This window comes from Pongo pygmaeus, chromosome 18 (assembly GCF_028885625.2).
Source record: "Pongo pygmaeus isolate AG05252 chromosome 18, NHGRI_mPonPyg2-v2.0_pri, whole genome shotgun sequence".
NCBI classification, from domain to species: Eukaryota; Metazoa; Chordata; class Mammalia; order Primates; family Hominidae; genus Pongo; species Pongo pygmaeus.
Genome location: NC_072391.2, coordinates 72,364,014 through 72,374,882, shown reverse-complemented (window position 1 = coordinate 72,374,882; position 10,869 = coordinate 72,364,014). Strand labels below are relative to the sequence as shown.

Here is a 10,869-nt window from a genome sequence, read left to right as displayed (position 1 = left end):
GTGACGTGCGGTGACACTCTGGAGAATCCACAATGCCCTGAACCCTTTGCTTCTAGGACAGTGTTAGGCGGAAACACGCTTCACTGAGAGCCTGAGTTCCCAGAGACCTGGTTCCATGAGAGCGGCTGGGCCTCCACGAGCCCTGGGGTGGGACTGCCTCCACTTCCCCGCTGGGAACAGAAGAGCCTGGTTCCGGCTCCTGGCAGGGCTCCTGCAGCTCACAGCTGGCTCTGTGGGATCGTGTCCCTAAGGCTGACCAGTGATGTCAGGGCAGCTGCCCCTTTCCCAGGGGCCGGGGTTGTCTGGTAGAGAGCCAGGCTGGGCTCTGTCTCCATTTATCGCCCAAGGTCCCTGGGTAACAGGGAGGGTGGGCTCAGGCCTCCCTGGCTGGGGGGTGGCTGGGTCCCCCTGCTCCCCCACCCCCCAAGGTAAAAAGGGCCCCGCAGCTGGCAGGCCCCACACCTTCTGAGGCAGCGGCATGGCTTTCCTCTGGCTCCTCTCCTGCTTCTCCCTTGTGGGGGCCGCCTTTGGTGAGTGCTGGGGCCCGAGGGATCTGTCCTGAGGAAGCCCTGAGCCTGGCTGAGAGGGGGATCTGAGTCCCCTGCTCTGCCCCCTGGGGCCTCATCCCCAACACAGGTAACCTGAGGGCTCAGGAAAGAGTCCTTCTGGGGCTTTCTGAGCCGGCACAACCTGCTCCAGGAGTGGGAAGGATGTTGCTGGCCTCTGCCATGGTCTGAGGCTCCAGAAGTGGCTGGGGTGGGGGTGCCATGCACAGGGTAAGGTGTGGCCCTGGGAGACCTCCCAAGGCCTCCACCAGGGTTTTTATTGTGCCGGGTACTTGCCAAGCATTTTCTTTCTTCTTCTTTCTTTTTTTTTTTTGGAGGGCGGGGGACAGAGTTTCACTCCTATTGCCGAGGCTGGAGTGCAATGGTGCAATCTCCACTCGCTGCAACTTCTGCCTCCTGGGTTCAAACGTTCTTCCTGCCTCAGCCTCCCGAGTAGCTGGGACTACAGGCATGGACCACCACACCCGGCTAATTTTTAGTAGAGATGGGGGTTTCACCATGTTGGCCAGGCTGGTCTTGAACTCCTGACCTCAGGTGATCCCCCTGCCTCGGCCTCCCAAAGTGCTGGGATTACAGGCGTGAGCTACTGTGCCCAGCCGCGTTGTCTATTTTTTTAAAAAGAGAAATAGTAAAAGAAAATACAGAAAAGAACATGACATCCTTGTATCTACTGTCAGAATTCAGTAAATCTTTTTGCAGATTTGCTTCAGATATTTCTTGCTAAAACAGATGTTACTCAGGCTTCCCTTTTCTCCCTCCTTCCCTCTCTGGAATGTGAGCTTGATTCTGAACTTGCTGTGAATTATTGCAGTGTGGGCTTATACAAGTGTACTACATATTTATACATCTATACATAAGGTTGCAAAAAGTTTACATCAACGGAACGGTATTCTATCCTGTTGCTTTTGTTTTTGTTTTTGTTTTTGAGACAGGGTCTCACTCTGTCACCCAGGCTGGAGTGCAGTGGTGTGAGTTTGCAGCCTCAAATTCCAGGGCTTGAGTGATCCTCCCCCTACAGCCTCCCCAGCAGTAGCTGGGGCTACAGGCACGCTGGCTAAGTTAAAAAATTTTTTTTTTGGTAGCGATGGAGTTTTTTTTTTTTTTTTTTTTTTAAACGGAGTCTCGCTCTGTCGCCCAGGCCGGAGTGCAGTGGCATGATCTCTGCTCACTGCAACCGCCGTCTCCCAGGTTCAAGTGATTCTCCTGCCTCAGCCTCCCGAATAGCTGGGGCTACAGGCACGGGCCACCATGCCCAGCTAATTTTTGTATTTTTAGTAGAGACAGGGTTTCACCATGTTGACCAAGATGGTCTGGATCTCATGACCTCGTGATCCACCCACCTCGGCCTCCAAAAGTGCTAGAATTACAGGCATGAACCACCGCGCTCGGCCTGTTTTTTTTCTTTGAGACAGAGTTTCACTCTTGTCACCCAGGCTGGAGTGTAGTGGCTGGCATGATCTTGGCTCACTGCAACCTCCGCCTCCTGGGTTCAAGCATTTCTACTGCCTCAGCCTACTGAGTAACTGGGATTACAGGCATGCATCACCACACCTGGCTAATTTTTGTATTTTTAACTTTTTGTAATTTTGTATTTTTAATAGAGATGGGGTTTCACCATATTGGTCAGGCTGGTCTTGAACTCCTAACCTCCGGTGATGCACTCGCCTCAGCCTCCCAAAGTGATGGGATTACAGGCGTGAGCCACCGCGCCTGGCCTGGGTTCTTATTATGTTGTCCAGGCTGGTCTTGAAATCCTGGGCTCAAGTGATCCACTCACCTCAACCTCCCAGGGTGCTGGATTACAGGCATGAGCCACTGCGCCTGGCTGATGTAACTAATACTCCAGTCTACCTCCGTTCTACAACAATGCGCTTTTTCCCCACTCAAATCCTCGCTTCCTGCATGTTGACATGGAGCTCCAGCTCATTCACCTGCATTTTTATAATGTGTGCTCTGTTGTGTGAGTATGCCACCATCTATTTCTCTCATCTATTTTTTTTTTTTTTTTTTTTTTTTGAGACGGAGTTTCACTCTTGTCGCCCAGGCTGGAGTGCAATGGCATGATCTCGGCTCACTGCAACCTCCACCTCCCAGGTTCAAGCATTTCTCCTGCCTCAGCCTCCTGAGTAGCTGGGACTACAGGCATGCGCCACCACGCCCAGCTAATTTTTGTATTTTTAGTAGAGATGAGGGTTTCACCATATTGCCCAGGCTGGTCTTGAACTCCTGACCTTGGGATCCACCCGCCTCAGCCTCCCAATGTGCTCTTTCTCATTTTTTTGCTATTACAATACCAGTTTTTGATGCTCTCAAACATCAGGGAGGCGCCTTGCCTGCCTGTGTTCCTGTGGGCAGGAGAAGCAGGGGCTGCCCTGTAGCAGGCGAATATGACCCTAGAAGGGGACGGCTGGTCTGAGGGACTGGGTCTGCTCAAATGTAAAACCCAATTTGTTGGATGGGCCTGCTCACAGGAGCTGAGAATCTGGTCCTGAAATAGCAGAGGCATGGTGGGCATGTGTAGAACACCTGACTATTCTCATTGTTCTGTTTTCTGCTTCCGATGTGCCATTTTATGGTGTGGAATCAAAGTCCAGCTGTGTTTGTTTTGATTTTTTTTTTTTTTTTTTTTTTTGAGACGGAGTTTGGCTCTGTCACCCAGGCTGGAGTGCAGTGGCACGATCTCAGCTCACTGCAACCTCTGCCCCCCAGGTTCAAGCGATTCTCCTGCCTCAGCCTCCTAAGTAGCTGGGATTGTAGGCATGTGCCACCATGCCTGGCTAATTTTTGTATTTTTAGTAGAGATGGGGTTTCACCACATTGGCCAGGCTGGTCTTGAACTCCTAACCTCAGGTGATCCACCCCCCCTTGGCCTCCCAAAGTGTTAGGATTATAGGCATGAGCCACTATGCTGGCCAAAGTCCAGTTTTATTAAATAAGAAACCAAGACCGGATATATGGGGGCTCATGCCTGTGATCCCAGCATGTTGGGAGACCAAGGCAATAGGATTGCTTCAGCCCAGGAATTTGAGGTTGCAAGGCTGGGCGAGGTGGCTCATGCCTGTAATCCCACCACTTTGGGAGGCCGAGGTGGGCGAATCACAAGGTCAGGAGATCGAGACCATCCTGGCTAACACGGTGAAACCCCGTCTCTACTAAAAATACAAAAATTAGCCGGGCGTGGTGGTGGGCGCCTGTAGTCCCAGCTACTCGGGAGGCTGAGGCAGGAGAATGGCGTGAACCCGGGAGGCAGAGCTTGTAGTGAGCCGAGATCGCGCCACTGCACTCCAGCCTGGGTGACAGAGCGAGACTCCATCTCAAAAAAGGAAAGGAATTTGAGGTTGCAGTGGGCCATGATCGCACCACTGCACTCCAGCCAGGGAGACAGAGCAAGACCCTAACTGAAAAAAAAAAAGAGAAACCCAAACTTTACACAATGTTTCCTGAAATTGTGGAATTCAACCTGCCCACCCAGGGTCCATGGTGCCATTTCACTCTCCCGTCTGCAAATTGTCAGAGCCCCAGGTTCCCAGGGGACTTGGGGTTATCAGATTTTCTTCCCACTTCCCCTCTGGCCGCCAGTCTAACAAAGGCGCACGGCCGGTGGAGCTCACGTGGTTCTGCTGCTCGTTTTATAGCTGAGGACACCAACGCCTGAGTGCTGCCCTGCCTAGTCTAGGGTCACACGGCAAGGAAAGGGTGGCCTCCAGGCTGAGCCCAGGCAGTCTTACAGCCTGGCCTGTTTTCTGCTTCTTCAGGCTGGACAGGCCCCAGGTAGGAGGAGACATGATGCTCTGCATCCTGGAAGGATGACTGGAGCCAGCAGGCCGAGAGTTGGGAACGTTTGAGCCTAGAGACTTGGGGACCAGGGAGGCGGAGGCGGCGGCGGCATGTGCCAGGGAGGTCCTGAGCTGGCCTCAGTGGACTGGGGTAGAACCGGGAGACCTGCATGCAGGCAGGTGAGGCCCAGGTGGGTTTGGGGCCTCGGCCCTTCTTCACCCCACTCCCGCCCCCAGGCTGCGGGGTCCCCGCCATCCACCCCGTGCTCAGCGGCCTGTCCAGGATCGTGAATGGGGAGGACGCCATCCCCGGCTCCTGGCCCTGGCAGGTGTCCCTGCAGGTGAGGGGGGTTCTGCAAGGTGGGGGGCACCTGGGTAGGGGCCAGGCTGGGGGTGCCCCCGGGTGTGAGTTGCTGGCCCTCCCCATCTTGCTCCCAGGACAAAACCGGCTTCCACTTCTGCGGAGGCTCCCTCATCAGCGAGGACTGGGTGGTCACCGCCGCCCACTGCGGGGTCAGGTGAGGACCAGGCAGCCCCGGGCTCCGCTTCCAGCCCCGGTCGGGTGGGAGGGGAGCAGGGCATGTTCTCTCACCCACAACGCTCTGCCCAGGACCTCCGACGTTGTCGTGGTTGGGGAGTTTGACCAGGGCTCTGACGAGGAGAACATCCAGGTCCTGAAGATCGCCAAGGTACCCAGGCCCCGTGCAGCAGAGGGCAGGGGTGTGGGCATGGGGGGAGACCCCTCGGCTGCTTCAGGGACAGGCACCCAGTGGGGCCAGGCCGGCCTCGAGGTTCCCATTCCGGCCCTGGGGATGGACTGCTCCTTAACGGGCACCAGGGAAGGAGTCTGTGTCCTCGAAGCCTGCAGGTCCTGCCTCCTCCCAGGGCCTCATCCCGGCACTCTGGCCCCAGCCCCCAGGTCTTCAAGAACCCCAAGTTCAGCATTCTGACCGTGAACAATGACATCACCCTGCTGAAGCTGGCCACACCTGCCCGCTTCTCCCAGACGGTGTCCGCTGTGTGCCTGCCCAGTGCCGACGACGACTTCCCCGCGGGGACACTGTGTGCCACCACAGGCTGGGGCAAGACCAAGTACAACGGTGAGGGGCCGCGGGGCTGCTTCTGGGGTCTGGGCTGCCTGGCCGTGGAGTCCCCCCGTGACCATTTGGCTCTTCTTGTTTGGTTCTAAATTCCAACATGCTCCTAACTGTCCGTTCGTTATTGAAAATCTTCTGAATTTAAAATCCCCTAAGTGCAAATAAAATCCAGGTCGGATCATAAGGAGCCTGCACAGGAAGCTTCTGAGCAGCGCCCGGCCGGGTGAGCCCTGCCCTGGCTGACCTGCCTGGAGTCGCAGTGCGGGGCTCCCACCTGGGCAGGGCCGAGGCCCCCTTGTCCCACAGGAGCTTCTGAGGCTCCAGGGGCCGTACCCAACATCATGGTGATGGTGCAGGGGAGGGCAGGCGTGTCGGCCCCGGGTCTCTCCCTCCTCTCTTGGCTGAGTGAGCCCAGGGGCCCTGACCCTCCTCCTGTCCTATAGCCAACAAGACCCCCGATAAGCTGCAGCAGGCGACCCTGCCCCTCCTGTCCAATGCCGAATGCAAGAAGTCCTGGGGCAGAAGGATCACAGACGTGATGATCTGTGCCGGGGCCAGTGGCATCTCCTCCTGCAAGGTGAGACTGGCCCTGGCCAGGTGAGTCGGGTGCAGGGGAGGCCTGGGCTTTCCACCCCTCTCTGCTCTCATCTACTAACCCCACTCCTTCCTGGGGCCCAGTGAGGGCCAGGACTTGGGGTCACAGCTGCCCACGAGAGATCCTCCAGGCCACGCAGGTGAGGCTGCCCCTGGAGACTTCCTTGCAGCCCTGTGAGCTGGAGGTTTGGAGAGATGGATGGTGCTCCGGCTTAGAGAGGGAAGCCACCTGCCCCAGCTCCCTCCAAGAGTGCATGGCAGAGTGGGGGCTGCCATATGAACCCAGATCTCAGGACCCCGGCACAGCCCCTATGCCCACGCTTGCCATTTCTCTGCACCCCTCCCTAGATTCCACCAGTTCAGGGCCCCCTAGGCCCTGGCATCCCTTTCAGGCCTAGAGATACTTCCTCTCCTTCCTGCAGGGTGACTCTGGAGGCCCCCTGGTCTGCCAGAAGGATGGAGCCTGGACCCTGGTGGGCATTGTGTCCTGGGGCAGCCACACCTGCTCTACCACCACACCCGCCGTGTACGCCCGTGTCACCAAGCTCATCCCCTGGTGCAGAAGATCCTGGCCGCCAACTGAGCCCGCAGCTCCTGCCACCCCTGCCCCAAGATTTCCCATTAAATGTATCTGTTTAGAAGCACTGACTGCACTGCCCGTGTCTCTCTGTGTGGCCCAGGGGCAGTGGGCTTGAAGTTGTCCTTGTCACCCACAAAGGGGCGGCACTACCGTTCCCTTTCCAGGCTGCAGTTCATCTTGGCAACCCAGGCTTCTCAGGAAGCTGAGGTCTTCATATCTCCTCCCTGCTCACGGCTCCACCCTGGGTTTAGAATTTAGGCCCTACCTGCTGAAGCTAGCTTGACCCATGGGGCTTTCTGGAAGGCAGCAGTCCTTGGCCAGGCTCTGCAATCCATAGCCCCCTGGGGTTGTCACTGGGACCAATGCTGACCCACACACTCCAGGTGCCTTTCTCTGCCTTTAGTCCCCTATGTCCAGTGCCCAGGAATGTGCGTGCAAGCATCACCCCTTCCCCTGTCAGACCCCAGCCCCTCACGCCTTCTGCATCCAGCGCTGGGAGCTGGCGCCACTGTCCTCTCAGTTCCCACACTCTTCCCCGCCTCCCTCTCTGCATTTTCTGTGACCCCGCAGTTAATTTTTTTTTTTTTTTTTTGAGAGAGTCTTGCTCTGTCACCTGGGCCTGGAGTGCAGTGACATGATCTTGGCTCACTGCAACCTCTGCCTCCTGGGTTCAAGCCATTTTCCTGCTTCAGCCTCTCAAGTAACTGGGATTACAGGCACTCACCACCACGCCCGGCTAATTGTATTTTCAGTAGAGATGGGGTTTCACTATGTTGTCCAGACTGGTCTCAAATTCCTGACCTCAGGTGATCTGCCTGCCTCAGCTTCCCAAAGTGCTGGGATCACAGGCGTGAGCCACCGCGCCCGGCCTCTGCAGTTAGATCTTGAGGCTTCCTCACGCTCAGCTTCCATCGCTTCGGCCAGACCACGGAGGGGGCCAGTTCCTCCCCCAGGATGTGTCCGGATTGGCGGTCTCTCTGTCTCTGGAAACTTTCAGTCTTTCCTTTAATGCAGTGAAAATTTTGTTGGAGAAAATTCTCCTTTGGTTCTACTGTCTGAAAAGATATTTATTCATTTTGATCTTGTAAAAGTCGCCTGTCACTCTGAAAAATAATTTTTGTCATGGTGTGCATGTGGGTACGTACATGGATATTTGGACTTGGAAGGTGTTTCAGTGTCTTCTGGCTTCTGTTGATTCGTGGAGAAGCCAATGATTTACTGTTTTAAAAGTACTGATTTACTGTTTAAAAGGTTTAATGGATTTTCTTTGGATGCTTTTAAGATTTTACCTTTGATTTTCATTGGTTTACCAAGGTGCTTAGTTTCTTAGTTTCCTTGGTACTCAGCCTGCTTGGGGTTCTTAGTCTTTTTTAGGGTCTTGCTTTTTTGCCCAGGCGGGAGTGCAGAGGTGCGCTCTCAGCTCACTGCAACCTCCGTCTCCCAGGTTCAAGTGAGTCTCGTGCCTCGGTCTCCTGAGTAGGTTAGAGTACAGGCCTATGCTACCGTGCCCGGCTAATTTATTTTATTATTATTATTTTTGAGATGGAGTTTTGCTCTTGTTGCTCAGGCTGGAGTGTAATGGCGCTATCTCGGGTCACTGCAACCTCCACCTCCTGGGTTCAAGAGATTCTCCTGCTTTAGCCTCCTGAGTAGCTGGGATTGTAGGTGTGAGCCACCACACCCAGCTAATTTTTGTATTTTTAGTAGAGACGAGGTTTCACCATGTCGGTCAGGCTGGTCCCAAACTCCTGACCTCAAGTGACCCACCCGCCTGGACCTCCTAAACTGCTGGGATTAGGCGTGAGCCACTGCGCCCAGCCTCTGAGTGCTTTTTATCATGAAAGGTATTGGATCTTGTCAAAGGCCTTTTCTGTATCAATTGAGGTAATCATGTGATTTTTTTCCCTTTCATTCGATTAATGTGGTATATTACACTGATTTTTTTTTTTTTTTTTTTTTCCCCAGACGGTCTCACTCCGTCACCCAGGCTGGAGTGCAGTGGCACGATCTCGGCTCACTGCAGCCTCCACCTCCCAGGATTAAACAATTCTCCTGCCTCACCCTCCCAAGTAGCTGGGATTACAGGCGCCCACCACCATGCCTGGCTAATTTTTGTATTTTTAGTAGAGATGGGGTTTTGCCATGCCGGCCAAGCTGGTCTTGAACTCCTGACCTCAAGTGATCCACCCACCTTGGCCTCCCAAAGTGCTGGGATTACAGGTGTGAGCCACCGCGCCGGGGTCTTTAGTTTCTTTCAGCAGTGTTATATTCTTTTTAGTGTGTCAGTCTTTCACTTCTTTGGTTAAATATATTCCTATGTGTTTGATTCTTTTAGATGCTCTTGTAAACAGAACTGCTTTTTAAATTCACTTTTCACATTCCTCATTGCAGGTGCAGCTGTGAAGAAACAACTGATTTGGGTGTATTGAGCTTGTACCTTGCAACTTTCCTGAATTTGTTGATTAGTTTGAGTGGCTTTCTCGTGGATCCTTTGGGGTTTTCTATATATAGGATCATACGATCTACAAATAGAGGTAGTTTTACTTTTTCCTTTCCAATTTGGATGGCTTTTACTTCTTGTTTAATTGCTCTATCTAGAACTTCCAGTACAGTGTTGGACAGCATTGGTAAAAGCAGGCATCCTCGTCTTACTCTTGATCTTAGGAAAAAAGCTTTTTGGCTCTTCACCATTGAAATACGTTATGTGTGGGTTTTTCAAAAATTCCTTTTATCGTATTAAGGAAGTTCCTTTCTATTCCTAAATTTCTCAGTGCTTTTTATCATGAACCGTGTTGGATCTTGTCAAAGGCCTTTTCTGCATCAGTTTAAGTGATCACGTGATTTTCCCCTTTTATTCGATTAATGCATATTACGCTGATGGATTTTCTTGTTATTTCCCACAGCGCTTGGCATGCCGGGATAACTCCCACTTCACGATAGTGTATGATCCTTTTAATATGCTGTTGGGTTCAGTTTGCTGGTTCCTCATTGAAGATTTTTGCATCTATATTCATGAGAGATACTGGTTGGTAATTTTCTTCTGACGTTTTTATCTGGCTTTTGTATCAGGGTAATGCTGGCTTCCTAATCTGTATGTATCCATTGGTGATTTTTTAACATCACAAATTTAGATACTCAGCTCAGTAATTTTCAGTGTCTTCTTCTCTCATAAAAGTATTTCAGGAGGCAAGCTTTCCTCCAAACACTGCTTTCATTGCAATTTGTTTTTTGTTTTTTGTTTTTTTGAGATGGAGTGTTGCTCTTATGCTCAGACTAGAATGCAGTGGCATGATTTCTGCTCACTGCAACCTCTCCTGAGTTCAAGTGATTCTCCCTCCTCAGCCTCCCAAATAGCTGGGATTACAGGTGTCCACTACCATGCCTGGCTAATTTTTGTATTTTTAGTAAGGACAGGGTTTCACCATGTTGGCCAGGCTGGTCTCGAACTTCTGACCTCAACTGATCCACCTACCTCAGCTTCCTAAAGTGCTGAGATTACAGGTGTGAGCCACCACACCTGGCCTTTTTTATTGCAATTTGATATACACTTCATAGTTCTAAGTATTTTTCATTTCCTCCCCTGCACAGTGCCTCGGCATGACCCACTTTATCCTGAGGACACCTGCAGGCCGGGGGCAGGCACCCATTGCCCCAAAGCCCTGGAGCTGAGTGGGAAGCAGAGCAGAACCCTGGTGCTCACTTCCTGTTTTTTCCTCGCACAGCCGAGTTCACAGCCTCCGGCCCTGTGGCAGCCCTGGCTTCCCCACACAACCACAGGTTCCGATCTTTGCTTCTTCTCCCAGGTCTTCCTGTCTCTCGATGTTTCCCTCTAAAGATCCATCATAGGCTGGGAAGAGTGGCTTATGCCTGTAATCCTAGCACTTTGGGGGCCGAGGAGGGCAGATCATGAGGTCAGGAAATCGAAACCATCCTGGCCAACATGGTGAAACCCCATTGCTACTAAAATACGAAAATTAGCCAGGTGTGGTAACGGGTGCCTGTAGTCCCAGCTACTCAGGAGGCTGAGGCAGAATCGCTTGAACCCAGGATGCAGAGGTTGCAGTGAGGTGAGATCTCGCCACTGCACTCCAGCCTGGCGACAGAGTGAGACTCCATCTAAAAAAAATCGATCATGGCTGGTCCTGGGGGGCAGCCAACATTCCACACTAACCCGGCATCTTGGCAGGAATGGAACGGGCTCCCTCCTGCATTTTCTCCTTCACTGGCTTTCCTAATACCTTTCTCTGCCCGTGCAA

At 52.9% G+C, this 10,869-nt stretch overlaps 1 protein-coding gene across 1 annotated transcript; it reads left to right on the top strand.

Annotated features, from left to right (window-relative positions):
* Positions 1–478: 478 nt before the first annotated feature.
* LOC129015739 (chymotrypsinogen B-like) lies at positions 479–6,616 on the top strand. Its single transcript, XM_054454235.1, is given in 8 exon segments — positions 479–530; positions 4,580–4,683; positions 4,781–4,860; positions 4,953–5,031; positions 5,262–5,442; positions 5,883–6,016; positions 6,456–6,588; positions 6,591–6,616. Coding segments are annotated over 8 exon segments (789 nt in total).
* The last annotated feature ends 4,253 nt before the right edge of the window (positions 6,617–10,869 follow it).